General features: G+C 33.1%; 3 protein-coding genes across 5 annotated transcripts; 2 read left to right on the plus strand and 1 right to left on the minus strand.

The window, feature by feature from the left end:
• Window positions 1–1760: 1760 nt before the first annotated feature.
• LOC140874799 (scarecrow-like protein 9) lies at window positions 1761–4754 on the plus strand. The gene is made up of 2 exons (XM_073278212.1): window positions 1761–1815; window positions 2099–4754. Exon 2 carries the CDS (start codon window positions 2187–2189, stop codon window positions 4500–4502), a length of 2316 nt encoding a protein of 771 aa, XP_073134313.1. The 5' UTR covers window positions 1761–1815; window positions 2099–2186; the 3' UTR covers window positions 4503–4754.
• Window positions 4755–5780: 1026 nt separating this feature from the next.
• LOC140893436 (UPF0161 protein At3g09310) lies at window positions 5781–9276 on the minus strand. Of its 3 annotated transcripts, none has more exons than XM_073302523.1 (6): window positions 9063–9276; window positions 8861–8930; window positions 8697–8756; window positions 8268–8408; window positions 7954–8035; window positions 5781–6104 (listed from the first exon to the last, which is right to left on the minus strand). In XM_073302523.1, the coding sequence occupies exons 1-5, from the start codon at window positions 9186–9188 to the stop codon at window positions 7977–7979; spliced, it is 456 nt and encodes a 151-aa protein (XP_073158624.1). In that variant the 5' UTR covers window positions 9189–9276; the 3' UTR covers window positions 5781–6104; window positions 7954–7976. The 3 variants fall into 3 exon arrangements, with proteins under 3 accessions (XP_073158624.1, XP_073158612.1, XP_073158618.1); XM_073302511.1 differs by having other exon boundaries at window positions 8268–8420; XM_073302517.1 differs by having other exon boundaries at window positions 5781–6141; window positions 8268–8420.
• Window positions 9277–19833: 10557 nt separating this feature from the next.
• On the plus strand, window positions 19834–20883 carry LOC140875944 (transcription factor TCP11-like). Its single transcript, XM_073279779.1, has one exon. It carries the CDS (start codon window positions 20072–20074, stop codon window positions 20720–20722), a length of 651 nt encoding a protein of 216 aa, XP_073135880.1. The 5' UTR covers window positions 19834–20071; the 3' UTR covers window positions 20723–20883.
• Window positions 20884–23973: the final 3090 nt, after the last annotated feature.

Consider the following 23973-nt stretch of genomic DNA (forward strand, 5'->3'; position numbering starts at 1 on the left):
GGTAATTAGCTGGCTGCCAGATTGTTTTTCTTTTTTCAATAAAAAATATAAAAATTGAAGATGTATATATGATACACTTGTATATATTTTGCAACTTTTATTGCTCCGAAAAAACTTTTTAAAATGGTTTATCTGAATAACAACAATAATTATTAGTTTATAACAAACGTACATAATTAATTACTTATTCCGACGTTGGAGAGTGCCGACTTTATGGCTGAATGGGGGACATTGTCTAAAGATACAATAATTAAAAAAATAGTAAACATGTAGTAATAAAGGGCACCAAGTCGGACATCATATTTTTTTATTCAGTGATGATATCGTATTAGTACAATCACCAAAAAAGCCATACAATTTGTAATATTTACTATGTTGGTGTACCTTTTTATAATTTTTAAATTAATTTTTTATTGTCCATTGCTCTATTATTACTATAAATATTAAATTTATAGTTTTTAAATCTTTGAGCACGTACATTATCATAATGAATTGTTTTTTTTAAAAAAAATTATAACATCAGAACACTGTAAGTTTTTATTTCCAAAAACATTGTTACTAATGACCTCATATAATGTCGAGGTAAAATTGGGGGAATGAAAATTTTTTTTTGTATCGTGCCATACTTATAGCAGGCCACTTTAATATGCTTAACTATAATATATATTACAGTATAGATATATAAATTTGTATAAAATGCAATTGTATCGCAAGAATTTGGTCGCATTAAATTTTACATGGGAGTTTTTATTTTGTCATATATTGTGTTTTCATAAAAAAAAATGAGAGAGAGAAAAAAATAAAAGCGAATTTAATGTATTTTTAGATATTTAGAGAGTGTTTGCAATCACTAAAAAAAGTTATTGTTAGATTTTGACTTAAAAAAATCACTTTTGTCTGTTTCTTAAACCCAAGTTATGTGTTAATTTATGATTAACTTAATTGAAATCAAAAAACTAGTCATATGTTGATGATGATTCTTGAAAAGTGATTATAATAAAAAGGTTAATGTTAAAATCACTCTAATCACCTATTTATCAAATACTACCCAACTTTTGATTTTTTTAACTTTTTTATAATCTATAAATTTAATCACTTTTATAAAAGTATAATCTTTTGCAAAAACTCTCTGAATTATTTACTCTTAAAACCTCGCAAGGGATATTTTATGTTTTTGGATGATATTGTGAAAACAGAAAATCTAGCTATAGCCAAGCTACTCATGAATAAATAAGTCATTTGGTAATCACATCCATATTAACGAGATGTTATCATTATGATAGTATATGTTTATGTCTCAACAAGACTGACACTAATTGATAGTGTCAAAGTGATACAACATAAATCATTGGATACACTGCTACGATAATAAAAAGACATGCACATTAATTTATTACTCGTCTTTGTTTTGATCGATATTTAATTCATGTTCTATTAATATCATGCATAATCATTTTATTCAAATATATTAATTTATCTTCTTTATATTAATCATTTTTCATAGTTTGAAGTATGATTCTACACTTGTCACGATAATTTTGATTCAAATGATCAGGCGGAACAAGAAAAAATTACCGGCTAACCAGGTCAAAATATACCAACGGTCCAGATTCCTCCCACGTCACATTCATGAAGTTCTTCAGGTTGCTTGTTTTTTTTTATTTTAAAAGAAGTATGTGTACTATTTATTTATAATTATAATATGTGACCAAACTTCAAAGCAGTACTGTTTTCTATTCCAGTCCTAAATCTCTCCTCCTCTATGGACTAAAGAATCTTTCTACACTTTTCCGCTAGAGTTTCCCTTTTCCTGAGGTACGCTAATTGGCATGCGTTTGTTTTTATTAGTTTCTTCCACGCTGAGTCCGTTTCTTGGGCTCTCATGAGGCTACCCAGAAAGAAATTACGTTCATTCTGTGCAAGAAATCGTGTAAAAAAATGACTGTTTCTGGGGAAAATGTACAGAGTTTGACCAATGACTGTTTTTTTTTTAGCATGTATAAGTTATGACATGTTCAAAGATTCAGTCTTGATGATTTTCGGAGTTGAAATTGCTGTTAACATTTGCGCGTGGTGCATTTTTTTTTTCTTTTAAAAGTTTTTGTGTGAGGGCTACAAATTGCAGTGGAAATTTTGGAAGTTTTGAGAATTTATGTTACAGAAGATACATTTTCTTGATAAAGTAGATGGAAATGGATCCACGTTTTCATGGACTCTTGAATCCCTCGAATGGAATTCAATCGAGGAATCAATCCATGGGCGAGTTATCCAGTCGGAAACTAGTAAATGGAAGCAGGTCAGATATTAGTAATTCAGATCAGAAGCTAGTTAATGGGCAAGGGTTTCAAAGTGGCTTTCAAGAACATAATGTTGGAGAGGTAGGTTCGGTCGTAAACCAGCCCGTTTCGAATGGTACCATCTCTAGTTCTTGTGTGGACAATGAGGATGAATATCGAGATGATTGTGACTTTTCGGATGCGGTTTTGAGGTTTATAGATCAAATGCTCATGGAAGAAGACATGGAGGACAAGACACATATGCTTCAAGAGTCTTTGGAACTTCAAGCACAAGAAAAGTCATTCTATGATGTCCTTGGTAAGAAATATCCACCTTCTCCTCAGCCACAATCAGCTCTGTTTAGTCAGTTCGGTGAGATCCCAGATGGCGATTCTTATGTAAATCCCCATAATTTATCACATAGCGATAGTATTGGCAATGGTTATCTAATTGATGTAGTCGATCCAAGGTGGATCAACGCTTCTTTATCTAGAGATACTTCAACTGTAGGACGTCATTCAACCGATCACATTCCCAACTCGTCTGTTAGTATGTCAAATAGCTTATATAATGTTGCTGATGTTTTCTCGAACTCGCCTATAAGTCCTCGGCAGTTGCGTAAAATACATAGTGAAAGTCATTCTGTATGGAATTTCAAGAAGGGGGTGGCAGAAGCAAACAAGTTCCTTCCCGGTGAAAATAAATTGTTAATCAATGTGGATTTTAATGGTTTTTTAGCTCAAAATCCAGTAGAAGAATCTGTCAAAGGGGTAACTGAGGTGGGGAAGAAAGATGAGGTGGAAGAATGCTCACCTTCTCAATCAAAGGGTAAGAAAAATGGTCATAATTTTGATTCTGATTTTGAAGAAGAGAGAAATAGCAAGCTTCCTGCTATCTATACGGAGTCTGATGTGCCTATGGAAGAATTTGATAATGTCTTGCTTATTTCCTTGGGGGAGCATGGAGAAAAATTTGCAGCTTATCGTGCTGACCTGCAATGTGCAGCAAGTAAAGGTATGCAATGCAATAGGAAACTCAAGGGATCGAGTGGTGGGAAGAGCCGTGGCAAGAAACAGAGCCGGAAAAAACAAGTTATTGATTTGAGAACCCTTTTGATTAATTGTGCCCAAGCTGTTGCTGCTGACGATCATCGAAATGCCAGCGAACTTCTGAAACAGATCAGGCAGCATTCGTCTCCTTTTGGTGATGGGAATCAGAGATTGACTCATTATTTTGCCGATGGCCTAGAAGCACGTTTGGCTGGCACTGGTAGCCAAATACATAAAGCCCTTGTTAATAGAAGAACAACTGCTGCCGATTACTTGAAAGCTTACTATACTTATCTTGCATCATCTCCATTCAGGAAGATAACTAATTTTGCCTCAAACAAGACAATCATCACAAAATCAGAAAAGGCAATGAGAGTTCATGTTATAGATTTTGGTATCCTTTATGGCTTCCAGTGGCCTACTTTTATTCAGCGTATTGCTGCGCGAAAAGGTGGTCCACCTAAGGTTCGGATTACTGGAATAGACTTCCCGCAACCTGGCTTCAGACCTGCGGAAAGAATTCAGGAGACAGGTCGCCGATTGGCCCATTATGCCGAGAAGTTTAATGTTCCTTTTGAGTACAATGCTATAGCCCAAAAGTGGGAAACAATCAGAATGGAGGATCTCAAGATCGACAAGGACGAATTTGTGGTAGTCACCTGCTTGTATCGAGGCAGGAACTTACTTGATGAGTCAGTGGCTGCAGAAAGTCCAAGAAAAATGGTTCTTAACCTGATTAGGAAAATCAATCCCTCTTTATTCATCCATGGTGTACTCAATGGAGCATATAGCACGCCGTTCTTTGTCACCAGGTTTAAGGAAGTTTTGTTCCACTTCTCTGCACTATTCGACATGCTGGAATCAAACATACCTCGGGAGAAACAGGAAAGACTGCTGATTGAGAAAGATATATTTGGGAAGGAAGCACTGAATGTCATAGCTTGTGAAGGCTTGGAGAGAGTTGAAAGACCAGAAACTTATAAACAGTGGCAAGTACGTGATCTTAGGGCGGGTTTCATGCACACCCCTTTCGACGGAGAGATCATTAAAGGGGCGATATATAAGGTGAGAACGTGTTACCACAAAGATTTTGTGATAGATGAAGATGGTCATTGGCTGTTAATGGGCTGGAAAGGGCGGATAATCTACGCCGTTTCGTGTTGGAAACCTATTTAAGACTACAAGATTTGTGACACTGATCAAATGGTTCGAGGTTAGCATGCATCTCTTCTCACTTGTTCGAATACAAACTCTGATGTAGCAGCACTTTTTTATGCTGATGCTGCCTTGCCATTCTGATGCAAAGGGATTAACGAGTTGTCTGGCGGTCTGGTTTACGCGAAAAGAGTTCTTTTTCGTTGTTTTGAATGAAAATGTTTGTGTTATATCTCATGCATGAATGTCTGCCCCTCTTTGCTCCATTTTACGCTTTTGTGATCTTCATTATCGCCGCGATGAAATTTTTGTAGTTCTTCCCGCGTTCGAATCCTCTGCTTCGATTTTGCAGCACTTTTTGGTGCGCTAATTCCATACTCACATGATGATACAGTTGGATCTTAAAAACTAAAATCCTCCATGTCTCATGAATGTGACTTTTTTCAATCTGTTTGAAATATGCATGGAAGACCTTTGGCGTTGATTAGGAAAAATATAGGAAGTTTTACCTCTAATTTTGTGCAGCTTTCTTTAGAATCATTAGCAAGTTATCATAAATGCATTTTAAAATATACAGAATTCTCCCATCCAGCCAAGATCTCCAAATTGTAATGTAGTGAAAATCCAAGTTATTTTAACCAGTAGAGATATCACAGTAGAAAAATCCATTTGTTTAACTGAGATTCCTGAAAAAGTAGATGTTATTTTACTTAAATAAATAAAATGAGAGCAACTTGTGGGGGCCTCGAAAGAAGATAATTATTCAGTGTTGCATGTCATCTACTTGAGGGACACCACAAAAAGTTTACTTTTGAGAACAACTTGTTGAGTACAATAATGACACACAAACCAATGCCCCTATTTGACAACGTTAATGCCCCAAACATGTTCTTTACCTCGAATCTAACTGTGCAAAATATTATTATCTGCAAGATCAAGAAAGCATTTGAACCCACCTGCAAATGCAATTGGGGTTTTTTTTTTATTCATTAATTTTTTTAAAAAATAATGATAAAACAATTCCAACGGCTTTCAATGATGGTACACCACGATGCAATTAATAAATGATTATTAAAGTATACGGAATCCTTTCTTCACCTTTGGACCTAGTCGACTAGTGAAACTTTTAAATCTTATAAAAATATTGAATATCATTAAAATATTAAATATCATATTTCGATATATTGTTCCCAGAAACCCAACACCAAGATCAATCCTTTAACAAATGAATTGAAATGTTCTCGAAGTGACTAATTCTTGATGTATTATCAGTATCACTTCATTTATCTTGACCAAATGTAAATAAAGATCATTATTTTAATCGGGTGGCTTCGATCAAAATGGTTACAACACATAACATAGACGCGCAAGTAAACGAAACGCAAGAAAAATAAATTTCTAAAAAATAATGGCTTGTAGCTTAACCACTATCATATTCTACTAAACACTTACACTAATATAATTTATATACACTTGGAGTGGATCATAATTAGACCTGTATATGTAAGATCAAACACGAGATTACTCAACCACTCTCTTTCAGCCAATGCAAAGTCAAAACCTCCGTTGATGGTGATTGGATGAAACTGCGGCTCCATTTTGCTGATGCATCGTATTCTGCAGCTACATAAAAAAAAGTCCCCAAATTGGATTGCGAGGACTCCAAGAATTATTGGCATTATTATTATGATATAAATAAAAGTCAAGACAGTGGTGGTCATGGATGATTTCATGGCGCTGATAGCGCCAGTATATCAATATCTAAACAACAGTCATATTACAAGAACTGAGATAACAACCATTTCGTTGGTAATGGATGAACCACGACTCTCGAAAGCGTAAAGAAAGCCGAGGCTGTAATAACAGAGAGCTTTCTGCTGTTGATCAGCATATGCATTAACCCAATCAAAGAGTCACAACCGGTAGGAACCTGTTCTAATTCATGCGGTAGGAACATGTTCTAATTCACGCGTTTATGTTTAACAATAGTTGACTAGGTGCTTATATATATAGATGCCCACAAGGATCTGTCAAACCATTTGATAAACCTTATCATATCAGATGAGGTAATATGAATCTGAATATCAAGAAATGCATGCACCCAATTTTTCCAACCAATGATGTAAGCAACAGGCCAACTGGGAAACTCCTAACCAATTCATACGACATCATAATATCTGAAATTTAGGAATATTCTGATTTCTGAACTATCCTCCTCGCGTTGTTTGGTTAATAAAACCACTACTTAGTACTGAACAGAGAGCTTCTTTGCAAAATCAAAAACACAAATTTACACAATATAGCAGAAAGACTGGTTTCCAAAAAGACTAATCTGACACTGGTGTAAACAACTCTTACTGTCAACAAAGTATAAACAACTATCTACTTTATCTGAATAATGTTCGAAGGCACCTTTCCAAGAATTGAAAGACACAATATCAGCTCCAATAGAATAAATTTGAAGATAAGATTTTGTTAACAAAACCAAAACGTTATCTGCTTCAGAACTCATTTCGTCTGTGGACTATAATTTTGATTGTGAGAAATTGAATAGTCATGGAGAATGCAAGTAATTTTCTAATTTCTAGGTTGTTCTTGTTTTTAATTTTAATATGAATCGCATAACAACTCCTAGGTTCGCTCATTTCGGTGCCAAAGAAAAAAAAAACTTTGGCTGCCTGGGTATTATAAATTGTCTGAAAGGAAATTTTCCTATCACTGAGAGGACCACAAACAACTGAATATTTTGATATACCTGTATTTGTAATAAGTAAAACAGTATCCACTATCCACGTACTCAACATCAGACCAAAGGCGAAAAGGAAAATTCCTGGACTCTTACCATTAAAAATCATGAATAGATGGTAGCTGATAACTAACCTAAAAAAGTTTCATCCATAGAGTGATGGACAACCCAGTAATCACGAAAATGGAACAAAACTAGGCAGCCAAGTATTTTCATGCTCATCCACATATTATTTCAGGGAGAATCTTTACAATTCCATGCATATTTCACTCGACCATATCCAGCTTTCTGTACTAGGGCAGATGTTATTTTAGAGTTACCGATGATAAACTTCTAAGAGATCCTATTATCTGCCCATTTACCAAGACTCAGTCCAAAATAATATTGAGGGCCATAAAACTTTGATGTTCTTTGAAGCAGATTTCATGATCCCTTGCATGATTTGCTGCTTTTGGGGCAGGGGCAGTATTTTTTTCTACGTACTTTCCACAGCAGTAGCAGCAAATAAACCACTGCTCAAATCATAACTTAAGAAATTGCTGAACTTTTTGTTCTCAAGGACATTAAAATCTTCAAATACGAAACTTCCCAACAATAATAAAATCCGAGAAACTTCTATAACATTTCAAAAATTAGGAACAATAGATGCTAGCTTTATGCGAGACAAATTATTGTCTGTCCCATATTTATCGACAATTTTCAAATGCAAAATAAGCAAATATTTACCATGTCTTCCCAATCAAAGTAATTCACTGCTCGGGTGGAGTTGCCTCATCAAACCATCTAGGAGGATCAAAGCCGGATCCACCTATCACGTTAAAAAATCAACCTCTTTTTATCTTATTATTTAAGGATGATAATAGCTTGTCACGAAACCAATCACTTGTGTTTATACAAGGATTCAAAATACCCAATTATTTCACACTGCTCAGTTTTTAAAATAGTTGGTTTACGGTAGAATTCAGGGAACATTTTCAAAAAAATATATGAATGATTTGCACTTCTATATATGGGACAAGAAATTGGAAAAAGGGTAATACCAAGAGGATTGCAGCGACAAAGGCGCCAAGCAGTCAATAAGGTCCCCTTTGCAACTCCATACTTCTTGTAAGCAATCATCGAATACTCACTACATGTCGGAACATACCGACAACTATTTGGCAGCAAGGGGGAGATTTCCCCTGTTATGATGACTATTAGAACACGCCCAACAAGATTAGCCAACGAAGTGTTGAATGCGGCAGCACGTTCAGTTGTTTTCCAGTATTTCATAAAGCAAAACACGGGTAAAACAACCGTAGCACTTGATTCTACCAACTTCTCTACTCGACTACTCAAGCTAACATTCGGCATTCCCCATCATAGTTCATTTCATGTTTTATTGCGGTCAGATAATGAAAGTTTACTAAATTATTGATAGATTTATCGACATTGTCAAATAATTCAACGTTGAGTTAGGAAGAACTCACGTTTGTAGAACCTTAGCATATGCAATGCTGCTTTAACACCTACACTAGCCTCTTCATCATCTGACAAAACACCAAATAAATATTTTACAAAAAAGTCTGAAATAATTTTATGATGTGCACTCAGTACGCTTACATAACTCAATAAAATTATCACTCAAGCTCACCTTGTGCACCGCCCTGACTCGAATCCTCCCCTGAACAATGAACAACCCCAAAACGACGTCGTTCTTTCCACTGCCAAAAAATGGAGAAGACAAACCCGTAGAAAGTAATAAGCAATAAAATGACTAGCAAAATAGCTATAAAATCGACAAATGGGTATGTAAAAAAATTGAAATACGGAGTAATTACGAGTTCAAAACGTACAGTGAAGGAAGAATTGTGCTTCTGAAACCGTCCAGAGAATTGGGAAGGATTGGATTTGGAATCAAGGGTGTTGAAGCAGAAGGGTTCATGATAATATTTGCAGTTGATAGTCAAAATTAAGGCCATTTTTGTGTAGCCGGCTCCCGGGATTTTTGGTGGCCTCGGTGACGGCTCAAGATTGCCGCTTGTATTTTGTAGTTCTTGATCAGCTGTGCGCTAGTATACAGTAAAGATATTAAAAATAATTCGAAACCGGTGGTACGCTTGCTTATATAATAATAATAATAATAATTTTAAGTTTATATATAACATTATATATATAATGGCGGAGGTAGAATCCAAAATCCATCGGGGCTAGAAATTTTAACGAGAATCAAAGAATAATGCATAAGAATTAAAACGATGAGTAATACTTAGGGAGTGTTTGCAATAGATTGTGCTTTTGTAGAAGTGATTAATTTATAGATTATAAAAAAGTTAAGAAAAATCAAAAGTTGGTAGTGTTTTAAAACAAATGTGAAAATCTAAAAATCAAATTTTGGTAGTGTTTGATAAATAAGTGATTATAATGATTTCAACAATGACCTTCTTATTAGAATCACTTTTGGAGAATCATAATCACCACATGACTAGCTAGCTTTTGGATTTCAATTAAGTTAAGCATAAGCTAACACATAATCTAGATTTAAGAAACACATAAAAATGATTTTTTAAAGTTAAAAGCTAACAATCAATTTTTTTAGTGATTGCAAACACTCTCTTATTCATTGTAGTCTTAAAAAGCTTTTCATTAATAAGATCTTCAATAATTTTTTTTGAAATCGTGCGTAAGATTTAAAAATATTTGTCTGATATCGCATCCAAATTTGTTTTCAGATATATGACATCATATCAACAACATGAGATCAGTGCGATGCATAATCTAATATAAATAAAAACTTGAATGGAACACACAATTAAACTTTTTATGAAATCAAAAATTGCAATTCTAAAAAAATCATTTCATTGCAATGGTGTTCTTTTTGTTTCTCGGTGTTTCTTCCACCCTAATCTTTTGGGTGACTTATAATAAAAACTTTTGTTTAAAAAGAAAGAAAAAAAATAGTATTATTACATATATCAAGCACACACATTGCATGTGTGCGAATAATTTTTTTTTAGTATTGAATTTAGATTTAAGAATAATTTGCATCAAATTATAAATTAACTTAAAACAAAAACTCCTATCAAATAGTTCCACGAATCAATTTTATGCGATGGATTTCGAATCCATCTTATGAATTTTTTTTTTTTTTTTTACGTATAAAGTATTATTTTTCAGTACAAATATGGATGAAAAATCATCTTACAAAAAAATTATTGTAATTAAAATGAATGTTTTATGTCTTTAATTTGCGCGCAGTTTGAAATAAGAAAATCGTTTTTACCATGTGTCTATATATATTATTATATATAGAAAGAGGGAGAGTACTAGAGATATAAAGATGGTGATTAGAAAGATGAAAATATATATATCACGCGATATAAAATAATAAGCACAAGACTTGTTAGCCTAAGTGGCACCGATCTCCCATAATAAAAAATACAAGAAGCATGTATTTTTCGAACTCGAGATATCGTCTCTCACAAAAATTGAGAACCCATTGCGGGAAGCATGTTGTATTGTTTGTACTTACGTATACCTTCCAAAGTCGCATGTCTCCAGCTGAAACCGAAGAATTGAAATAAAAGGTAGCCTAAACACTTCCACGCGCCGCCCTAATTCCGATAAATGCATGGCATGCATGCTCCACGCCAATTAATTCTTAACTGCCGCCACCTCTCATATATAATATACTAGCTAGCTAGGCTCAAAGTTAGCTAGCTAGCTAGCTAACACAAAACTTTTAATTTAATGGATCGCACAAGATTCTCCGTGAACCCATCAATTAATTAAAAGCTAGCTTCATTACATTTCTGCTGAATGGTTGAAAAGTGGCAGCTAGCTAACTCCACATGCATATATATATATATATCAGGAATATTAGTCTTTATATATGATATCAATCAAAGATCTACCAGTTAGTTAATTTGGGCCGGGCCGGGTAGCTGCATGTGAAAATGGAGGAGGAAAGTGATCAGTGCAAGACTCCGAGGAACCACGAGTTTCAGATACAGGAGGCGCTGGTGTGTCCGCCGCCGCCAAGGAAGAAGAAGAAGAATATGGAGCCACGAAGGAGGCGGCCTCCGCCGGATAATGGCTACTTTCACCCTCCTGAGCTTGATTCCTTTTTCGACGACTGTGTGACCAGGCGAGAAGCAGCTTGGGCTTGGGTTTAGCTTTAATTTGTATTATTATTTATTTATAATATATAGGAATGTGTTACACAAAATGAAAACGAGCCGTTTCAAAATGCTCATGTTATCTATGGAATTTAGAAAAACAATTCTATTTTTAGAATTGTTTATATTATATATGTATGTATGAATATTGTTTAATTATAATTAAAACAATGAATGCAAATTATTACTAATATATTAATATCGAATCTTACCTTCTATTTTGAATCAAGAAAAATGTCTGAACATCAATGAAACGCAATGATTTTTTTATGTAATTAAATTTATATTTTCTTAATTAATAAATATTTAAAATAATAAATTAATTGATTGATACTTTTAAAAATTAATATTAATATTACTATCTCAATATTATTAATTTACATAGGTCTTACAGAAATATATTATCGTCACTAGATAAATATTATAGTAACTGCTTTTCTTGACAAGTACTATATGCCATATTAATTATTAGGTTTGAGTGTGCCGCACCACAATGACACGTGAGGGCTATGGAAATATCAAAATACAGGGACTCCATTTAACCAAATTAAAACCGGACTTTTGGACACAATGCGACGATATTACTCTTATGCTAATATCTCATCAATTAAATGTCGAATGATTTTTGTATTATCCATTTAATATGTGTTATGCTGAAAATTCGAGTCCGTGTAAATAAATTAAATAAAAAAATATGTTACATTATATAACATAAATTTAGATTGTTGGGCTTCAATTCTAGTACAAATTAAGATGTTGGACTTTACATTTTTGTTTCCTAACTAGTTAGACTGTTCTGGATGTTAACATTTGTAAGTCACTCTGGGCCTCAGTAGTGGACTGGGCCTTTGAAGCTTTTAATTTTACAAATCATGCACGGGGAAAACTATATATCTAAAAAGACACGTGATAAAAAGACCAGTTCATGCTGTCTTTCGGGTAGGCTATCCAAAGAGCAATTGAATGGGCCAGATTTTTTTGCAGATCAAATCATCTGGTCCATAGATGTTGGCAGTACCCATCTATCAGCATCGATATATCCGTGATAAATTTACAATAGATTTTGTCCAAGTATAATATTGTATATTGTTACAATTTGATTTTCAGCTTGTAAGGTGGTGTGTAAAATGATTTAAAATCCATTGATTTAAATATATTTATATTATTTTAAAAAATTAATCAAAAGAAATTAAAATCTAGCTCTCAACTTATTTACACTATCACCGTACTAATCACAAAGGATATGAAAGCTTTAGAATATGTGGGTCATTCGAAATCCATTGTGCTCAGTTTAATCACCAGGATATCAATGAAAATTAAACCGAAATCATGAATTTCAAATGATTGAATCCAAATACAACTTAAATTTACTCTATTGTTGCTCAAGTATTCACATACATTTGTTCACATTGATTGTAACATAGATCTATAGAAGAAGAAAATACTCAAAGCGTCTCGCTCAAAGATTATATTAGCAAGGACTGATCCTAGGAGGCCAGTGGTTGCAGTCGTCCTCCTCAACTTTATTTCATCTATAGTATGTTACCCTTCAAATTTGTAATAACAATATTTTTTCTAAATGATTAATTACACACTTTCGTCCCCTCTCGTCCGAAAAAAAATCACATTTGTCTCTCGTAATTGAATTTTTTTGGCTTCGTCGCGGATCAAACGAACACATATGTATACATATATATAATTGGAATGTATATATGATGGTATGACATACACACGGATCGAGTGATTAAATATCTAAAATAGATTGGGCCCGCACTTGACATATCCTCGTGGGGAGGTTAGAAAAGCTGGCAAATACTTTGATATTTTGGAGGAGACGAGACAGCACCTACAACTATTTGTTTTCAGGATTTGTCAGAGTTGCACGTGTTAAACCCTTCAATCTTCAAATTTTCTCCGGAACTTTTTTTTTTTTTTTTTTCTTCTCTCAATTCCTTTTACCAATTTCAGCTAACTTGTCGTGGAGATCAAAAGTCTACACTCACGCATATGGAAACTGATTATTAATATGCGAAATACCTGAAGTTATATAGTACCATTTAATTAATTAGTACATTCAGTAAAATATTCATGACAAAATTAGTTCTATATCAAACTAATCTTCCTGTTACAACCCCTAAACTATATAAGATATGGGGCTACATTTGCTAATCTTCAAGTTGTTTTTCAGTTGAAATTTAATGGTTTTGATAATCTGATAAGATGATCTCTGTGTTGTAAATCACATCTGTGATCCACATAGCAAGACATGAATATTCAAGTCTTGGAGACATATATGACTTCAAAAATGTAGAGGTCTCGACGACTCTCAGTTATAAAAAAAACAATATGATGTATTGAAAGGACCTGTCTGATAGTGATTTTTTGTTTTGATCGACCTCCATAGATCCTGACAAAAAGAAATACATCAAGAAAGTTGAATAAGTCGGACATTATATTGAACTTGACCGACCTCTCTCTCAAGAATGCGAGCCAAAGGAACCGTGGCATAGAGAGTGTGATAAGACAATACAACAATACTTAATTCATTCGATAATTCATATATTCACTCATATATCAAGTTTTTTTTTTTATTCTTTCATCATCATGATTATTCGTTTTGAGCATAAAAAAGTTTACGATAAAAAAAAACACTTCTAACTAGCACATTTCTCACTATTTTGCGAGTTTGTGTGTATATAACTAGGAGGCTATCATTATATTTCATGCGTCTAGTCAATCTTTTCGAGGTTACTACGAATTTCTTTGCAAAACGCGTTAACGAGTTCATAAATGAAACCCTATTTCCTAAACAATCCACTTGCGCAAGTGCGGGGAAGTCAAAACAAAACGTGAGAAAAGGCCTGCAAAAGTCGAGAAGAAAGGGCCGCACGAGTGTGGGATGGGGGGTCGGGTTGGGGGAGCTTATACAATAGCGACTTCGTGAAACGCTGAAGAAGTCGCGTATCACCTGGCGCGCTTTCCTAAGGATTCTTGCTGTCGGCCTGCGCCCACCCAATTCCATGTATTTTCGTACTGCTACGATCCCCATTTTGTCATTTCCACTGAAAAAGATGTGTCACATTAACGTTGTCCCAATTTACCTTTTTGTTATTCAATTTGTTGACTTCTTTACTAATTTATATTTCCCAATTAACCCCTTGCTGTAACAAGAAGTTCTTCAGTTCTTGCATGCAAGTTTAATTTACTGACATTCAATTATTTTATTATATACTTTAGAAAACAACACAAATCTAACTAGCTAATTCATTATTCAATAACGTTATATTGTTTCTCTTGAATTGATTTTTATATAAATAATGAATACGTAGGCGTTTTTCAAATTTCAAATTATGTAATGATTTTAATACAATAGCAAAGTATGCGTATATCGACAAGGAATGCATTAATAACTTGAAATAATGAGATATATGTGAAAAGGATGATACATATTTCCGAAAAAAAAAAAAAACGATGATACCTATATTTAGAAGAGAAAAGTGATCTATTTTTGTTATTGTATTTTGTTTTCTTGCAATTTTGGTTTTATATATCATCTAATTTCAGTTTAACCAAACATCTTACAATTATTATTATTTATAATTTTAGTTAATTTTCATTTTGAGTGTTCTGTTTATGTTACACTATATATGTCAACGTCATATTAAAAAAATAACTAAAATAGTAAAAAAATAAATAGTTGACTGAGACTAAATAAATACGACAATGATAAAATCATGACAAATAACGTCACCAGATATACAATTTCCCACCCTATTTAAAACTTTGGTCGAAGATTAACGAAGACAAAAGAAGCTGAAGAAGAAGAAGAAGAATTACTCGATAAATGAGAAAATAATTTCATGAAATAAATCAAATATCCATTGTTTTTGTTAAAATTTTTCTTAATAATGCATATCCTGTGTCGAAAGTACATATATGACTTTGTTTCTCCCCGTAAACAGGACGTGATACCTTTTTATGTACGTTACCTTTTATGTTTTCTAAATAATTGTGGGAAGATTGACTACTAAATTATCTTCTTTAGTCTAATGAGCTGTCGATATGTAGAAGAGACCCTCAATATTATTGCTCCACTCATTTTAAACATAATTCAGAATACCTTTTAAGGATATGTTTGGTAGCCTATATTATTAATCTATATATAACTTATTTTATTATATTTCGCGTTTTTCTCGTCATATTATTTATTCATCTATTAATTAATTATTTTATATTAATCAAATCATTAATTATTTATCTTACATCAATCAAATTATTTAATTTAAATTACTATATTACTTCTAAAAAATAATATTATTAATATTTTATTTATTATTAAAAAGACAAAATGATAATTTATCGTTTTTATTTAAATTTTAATCAATCAAATCAAATAAACTATAACCTATCGATCAAATCAACGTGCACAATATTTATCCCAAACGTACAACACTTTATTTTTTATTTTCCAATTTTATCAGTTTCTCAAGGTTTTTATAAGCCCCGTAAGAAATAACTAAGAATTTTATAATGTTTAAGATAAATTCACATGTATATAAGATTCGAGCTCAATAAAAAGTTTCCACAAATATTATGACTTTCTTCATGAAAGAAACTCGAGAAATTTGAATTTGATATCATGTTAAAACAAAACCCTGAAAACATTTAAGCCAAAATAATTTTGATTATTATAGTGTTATACTGATTACTAAGTCTAATCTAAAATTTTAAGAAAATCAATATTAAAACAAGTCGTTTGTAAATCTGACCAGAACAATTATTACTATCCTCTTATTGAAATTTTCCAAGATTTATCAGGTTTAAAAGGGATTGAAATCTTAATTTATACCATATATGAACATAATTTATAATCTCGACACTGCATCTGGAAATTAAAGATATAAAATTTTCTCTCATTAATCATTTACTATAGATTGAAGAATTTGAAATCCAATAATCTCATATCCTCTCTTCCAAAGTCAATTTACAGTTACATATACATATACTACACTTATGATTAATTTAGATGGAGGGAGATTTAATTTGATGAATGATTTCAAATTACACATATCTTGGAATACGAATTATACGTACGACATGAAATCTATCCACATTTATTAATAAAAATATTTTTTTGGGAAGTAAAAAAACGAGTAAATGCGAAGTACACATAGCTAAAATCTTTCCAAACAAGTTTTTAATAATTTTAGAATCAAATGATTTTGAATTTATCGATCCAAACACAACCTAAAAATTTCTCACCAACCTAGCTCATATAGTCATATATACGTTTTCTTTTTTTTTTTTTTTTTTTTAAAAAAAAAACTAATACTCGCGCATATGATTCTTGGAAAACTCAATTAACTTAATCAAAGGATAAGATACTATATAAATTATTGCACTGAATTGTATGAATTGTTGTAATACGTACGTACGTACTCCATGTAGAACACAAATAATCTCCATCTTCACTAAAAAAAAAAAATGAACAAAAGCTGCAGCCTCCTCATGCATCAATCTTCAATGCTCATTTCTCTCATGCCAACAAACGAGCATTGCTATGCAACGTCGGAAAATGTAGAATTTCGCCCTCTGCTTCTTCGCAAACCGGCTGCATTTCTCCGCCAAAGACGATCTGCAAGTCGCGCAATCACCTCCCTTTTCACTCCCTTCCATGAAATCAATCTTCACTAAAATTATAATCTTCTTGTATCATATATATATATTTACAAGTGTAGGAAATTATAAAAAAAAATTGATTAGGACACGTGAGGCGATCGACTTCACCAAGTTGATCAATATATATTTGGGTTTCTTTGTCTAATGGTTTATCGAGTAGGAATAGGAAATCATAGAGCAGGTACGAATTAAGCATCGCATTAATCGAGGGATATATATATATATATGTATATATATATATATATAATTGAGAGTGAAGTAATGATGATATATAGGGGGAAAAATAGTAGTGGGCTACCTTTTATTAATGGTGAAAAAAGAAAAAAAAACTTCATATATAGTAACAGCTAGCGCATGGTATAATGTATTTAATGTCAGTTGTTGCATCGAGTACAAATCCAATTGCAAACAGGAGTTGGGAGACTGGACTAAGTTTTTCCCCGGAAGAAGAAGTGTGAACTGTATACTATCACAAGAAAGTGCAGTGAGTAAATAAATTCATGTCATTTCTTTTATTTATTACTGAATAAATATTTTGGATAGTGCCAATCTTGTGAAAGTTTATTCATTACATGACCTAGCTAGCTAGGTGAGTGGTAGTCTCTGAAACGTCACACGTATTCTTCCATTATTTGTATATGATATATTTTTTAGATAAATATGCATTTTCGGTCGTGTTTTTACGATTTTGGCCGGTCTTTGTGTTGTTAAGTTTTAGTGTTTTTATGTTAATTTTAGTTTTTTTTCAATGTGAATTACTTGATATGTATTGTGTCACATCAGTAATCATATGATTTCAAAAAAAAAAACTAAAATTGTCAATAATTGAAAGATATAGAACCAAAACTGAAATTTGATGACATAGTAGACCAAAATAATAAAGAACCAGCATATACGACAAAAATACTGCAATTTTTCTTTTTTTTTTTATTGCAGAGTGTGTTTTTTCGCTCTCATCTAAGATCGATTTTATGTCTTGAGATGTCATAAAGATGTCATATATTTGCATAGGATGTGAAAGTGTATATCTTATCGATGAAAGAATTCAGTGATCAAGTACGTAGAGTGGTACTGTTAAATATTATCTTAATTAATTGATTGTTTAATATCACTCAATTAATATATAGTTTCCAAATGCTTGCATGCACCGATAAACTTTTTCTCCTATCCATGGTTTTATGATAAGTAATGCCTTCTAGTACTATCAATTGTTGGCACAACCATTTTAATTTACAATCAAAATAGTCAAATTTCATTTATTGCTTTTGCAATTATTATTTTACAGACTCGAACTATTCATGGGCTCCTGTGGTTTCGATAAGTCCAATTCTTTTCTATCAGAGTACTCTTATGGATCAAATTACAATAAATGGGTGGGACCTTATTGTTCGAATCGCTTTTAAATAAAATTTATTTTTATTTATTTTAACATCGAAAAAATAGTATTGCACCTTGTGAGATCATTTATTATTCAATAATTATGCTATAATATATTATAAATTATTTTTATATGAAAAGGAATCAGGGTCTAAGTATAACTAATACAAATTAAGCAATTTGAGTTATATTAATTAAAATGTATATGTAGCACTCCAAACCTTATAACTAAAGGTGACTTTGATTCTGATTCTAGTTCACACGATTCTGAATTTGTCGTTAATTTATTGATATGTATTTTTTTTTCTTTTTGGTAAATAAGTTACTTAACACAGAAACTTCAACAGTGATGGGCCAAATTATTGGGCTTAAGTTACTTAAACCCCTACCTAAATTCTGGGTTTGTTATTTGAGTAATTGCTCTCCTTTGCTTGCATACGCTTCTCAAAATTCCGTGGGGAAAACAAGCCCAATTTGGAAAGTCCACCATCAAACGCGTCTCCAAACTATAGACAGGTTTTAGGGGGCTTTTATTTTTATTTTTAAAAAAAATTTGAATCTCACGTCGAGCCTTGGTAATAAATTTGAGACTTTCGAGTCAGATGGACTAACGGATTTTGTTTTATTACATATACAAATAATAGCTCAGCATCAAGATCCCGGATCTAATTATGGAATTCAAGGAATGGATTATTTTTAGGGTGAATTGTTTTTCAGTTCTTAAATCCAAAAGCAAATTAAGAATCAGTCCCTTGTCAGAAAAAATTTGTTTGCACTCTCTGGGCCCACATTATTTTACTCGGATAAAATTAAGTACAAAACATTGAAATATGGTACAAATACAAGATATTTGAGCACTAATTGTTCAAGATCGAGTACAAAAAATACAATTTTGAGTATAAAATCTAAACATCTTTATTAACGTGAACTTGCAACATGTGTTTGAGTACTCAAAAATCATATATTTGTACCAGATCTAACACATTGGATACTCAAAAATCACATATGCGTACCATATTTTCATTGTTTTGTACCGATTTTCATCCAAATAAGATAAATGTGTTATTAATATCAATATTTTTTAGTACTCAAAAATCATATATTTATATTAGATCTAACACATTTGATACTCAAATATCATGTATTTGTACCATATTTTTCATGTTTTGTATCGAATTTTATCCGAAACAAAACATGTGGGCCCAGAGAGTTTAAACAAAGTTTTTTTCTGACAGGGACTGATCATTAATTTTTGTTTAGATTTGGGGACTTAATTATAATTAACCGTTATTTCTATGTATCGCATTTACAGTAACTTTGTTCTTCTTAGACAAAAAGATCAAAATACTCGAGCTCTACCTCTATTTCATTTTTCATGATTTTTATGGAATTTTTTTAATTTTATATAATAATTAGAAAATTAATGTGTTGGGCCCGCTATCTGATGTAAACGTAGATCTCGGGTGGCCCATCATATAACAGCAGAGCACGCTCTCCATGGGCCCGATCACAATCCCCGAGACAAAATTTGACCAAAATACCCTTCACTTTGGCAATGTGGGCCCATTAATTTAACTCAGGCACGAAGCACCGAATAAACCCTAAAAACACACAGAGTCCAACAGCAGTCAATGGCTTCGTCACATATGGTCCTCCGCCAAATCTCCCCCTCCGACTCGCCGCCGTCGATGCCAACCACCGTCGTGCACCTCCTGCCTCCTCCGTCTATCGCTTCCTCTATGAATTCCAAGTCAAAGTTCGGTGCTGTTTCTAAAAGGGTTTCTACCGGTTCTTCTTCAAGCAAAGATCGGCACACCAAGGTTAACGGCCGTGGTAGGCGCGTCAGAATGCCGGCTCTCTGCGCCGCCAGAGTTTTCCAGCTGACTCGGGAGCTCGGCCACCGCTCCGACGGCGAGACGATCGAGTGGCTGCTACGTCAAGCTGAGCCTTCCATCATCGCCGCCACCGGTACGGGGACCGTCCCGGCCGAGGCTGTTTCCACCACGTCCGGTACACTCCCTCCTTCACGATCCACAGCCTTTTCTTACGCGCCGGTGACCACGGTGGCGCATCCTGTGACCATCTCAGCCGGAAATGGCATCTTCTCCTGGACTCCGCCGCAGCCGAGCTGCAGGCTGGACCTCTGCCAGCCAGCTCCGTCGATGACGTTGGATTTCTCCCCTAATGGATATCGACACATGCCCTTCACGGCGTTGCTGCTGCAGCCGGCGGCGGCGGACGAGGAGGCGGAGAGTCAAGAAACCAGTGGCAGCAACCAATAATCTACTAAGTACCATTAATTTATTACTTTGGAGATTTAGTGGTTTTGGTGGGGTCTTTCGTGAATTTGGTGAGAATCAGAGACATATACAACATAAGAGACTGATGAATGAGCTTGCCAGAATTGTACATCATTTGCAATGAATTTATAAAAAAGGCTTCTTGTTTCATAAAAAAAGAGTCTTCTTTTACTACCATTTATTTTATCACCATTTGTTGGTTTGGTCCTTTTAAGGAAAATTTATATTTGGCGTTACATCCTACACGGTACTAATAGGTTATCATGATCAAACGCCCTTGAATCTTTTTTGCTATACAAGTCTACAATTTGATGATGACAAGTATATATGTGTAGAAAATAAAATTGGGGTTACCTTGGAAATCTTGGAGATCCGCGAATCATGGGGATTTGATACTTGATAGGATTAGGAAAAATACACAAGATTAATTTTATAATTTTGTTTATATCTTTGATTTCTTTTAGTTGAGAATGTGATTGTTAAGGCTGAGTTTGCTGTCCGAGACCTCGTCCCAAACTTGAGATCTCGATCGTTTTTATGGTGTCACCAGCTTGGACTACTTGGGGCCTTTATAGGGCCCCCCCACCACTGTAAGAGTTACACGGATTGGGTCAAAGAAACCGAGGCTGTTGAGTGGACCACGACCTTAAACCGAGAATTCGTTTACTAAGTAAAGAAGGTGAATTGTGTGGCTACTGCAGAAGAAGCTCTGTGTGACTGTGTTACTATCATATTATTTACCTGCATCTCTTTAGAAACTGATCCTGTAACATACTAACAATTGATGTCTCCAAAACATGAACTTTACTCTTTCTCGGTTGGTATTCTTGGAGGACAACAATATATACTACTTCAGCTTTTCTTGGAGACAACAGAGCAGTGTGATCGAGCCTGCCACGGTTTATATTTGAGATAGTCCTGATGTAGGAGAGCATTCGACAATCTCCAACCCCGGAAGGTGATCTCTATAAGCATCCGTCTTAATGCATGATACACTAGTTGCCCATCTTGACAAAACAGAACACCGAAAATGGAATGAGCTAAATACGCTAACATAACACCAGGTGCGAAAAGTTCGAGCAAGAAAAAACGACAACCATTTTTTTCTCGTTGCCGATACGTTAAGGGTGAGGCACAATGAGTGTTGGATATTCTTGAACTGAATACAGAGAACCAAGAAATGATGATAGTAAATAGGAGTAGAATAGCAAGAAGCAACCTTGAAATGCAATACAAATTTCAATTTTATTTTACATCCTAAATATACCATTAATTTTGATCTCAAGATTGAGATTGCTTATCATCTCTCAGAAAAAATAAACCAGAAATTGCTGGATCTTGGATTTGAAATTCATCTCCTTCTATCGCTCTCATAAATAAAAATTTATAATTATGCAAATATAATCGTATTATATATATAATTATTGCTGCTTGTAACTTGTAAGTATTATCTTCTTTTGCCAACAGTACTGCAGTCTGTAGCTTCTTTCTGCATGGACACATGCAGATGGTTTCACTCCCAAACTACCGGTTACTAATTTCATCCATAATATACAACATATATGCATATAGCATATTTTTTTTATGGTACATATAGCATTTAATATCTCTCTAGATATGAAACTTATATATAATAGGAAAAAAATTGTGCAAAGTTTCAGAATATTATAGGGACCAAATAAGTAGCAGATGTTTAATAGATACTAATATATGATCGATGCCCTGGACTAGAAGAAAATATCTATGAAGTTGAAATATATTAATACACTAATATTGAAAGAATATGAAATGTCACAAGTAATAATTTTTTAATCTTCAAAACAACTGAAAATTGGCATGAGAGAAAAGAAATAGCATTCAAGATTCGAGATTAAAGACTAATTTAAATAAGCAGATGATTTCAATATCGAATGCTAGCAATAAAATAATGCTTCCTCGGTGGCTAGCTGCCGAATTTTTATATATGAACTACAAAAAACCCAGTTGAGTCACTATCTTATCAACTAGTTTGAGGTGAGTCAAACAAGGTCAGCTCCTCTGTATTTATTTTAACAATTAGTTTTGGGTAAATTGCATTTGGCCGTCTCTTTGTGAAATTTCAAAAATGCAAATAACCTTGAGAAAAATAAATAGACGCTCAACCTCTTATGCCATTTTTTTAAACAAATGCTTATGGATCCCCTATAAGAAAATACTAATATAATTCTAACTCCTATTCTTGTATACAAAATATTTTTTCATCATATTTTCCTCTTATAATTCAAATATGATAGTCAGTACAAATGAACATATACCAATTTTTTTTTTTTTGTTTTGTTTTGTTTTTTATTTAAGTTTTGGTGTTTTAATTTTATTTCTTTGATCATTTAATATTGTCATGTTACAAAAAAAATTACATTCTAACTGTAAAAAGTAAAAAGCATTTGTTGTATGAATGGCAATTTTCATACATTCAGATGCATTACATGTAAATTACAGATTTTCAGAATTATTAGAAGCAATTACATCTATACTTATGAGGTTGATCTTATTTGAGCTTCTTTTTTTTTTTTTTAAAAAAAAATAAAAGGTTAAGCATCTATTTATTTTTCATATAGAGTTCTCACTTATCAACTATTTTCACATTTCTCAAAGAAGCTAATATGCAATTTACCCCATTAAATTTTTTTTATAATTACTAATATTTGATTTTCCTCATCCATCCCCAGTTTTTAAAATGATTGAATTTTTTTTTTATTTACGTTATTTACTATATATTGGTTTATTGATATTTGAATTTTCAACTATTTTTATCATTATGTATTTTATTATTTATATACGTAGATAATGAAGATAGTGTACGTAGATATAAGACAAACATATGAATTGGGTTCAAGATTAGGTTTTTCTAATCCCTCAAAATGGCGAACCGCTCGCCTCAAAATCATGTTAAAAACATACGAAACACTGCCACCCCAGAGGAAGCAGAATGTCGAAATTATATAATCATTCCCTCTTTTATGAAAAAAAAAAAAAAAACCTAATTAATTGACCCATCAATTACTTCGATGAACGAGCGGATACAAATAGAAGACAAATGTTTAGTTGGGTGAAATTAAAATTTCCAGCCAATATATAAAAAATAGGACCTGAGTCGTACACGTGAAATTTAATTTCACCCGTCCAATCATATCAAAACCATTGCCCAATTATGCTTAGATATTATTATTTTGTGTCGCATATCCTTCTTCCAA

This window comes from Henckelia pumila, chromosome 1 (genome assembly GCF_033568475.1).
Source record: "Henckelia pumila isolate YLH828 chromosome 1, ASM3356847v2, whole genome shotgun sequence".
Classification (NCBI taxonomy): domain Eukaryota; kingdom Viridiplantae; phylum Streptophyta; class Magnoliopsida; order Lamiales; family Gesneriaceae; genus Henckelia; species Henckelia pumila.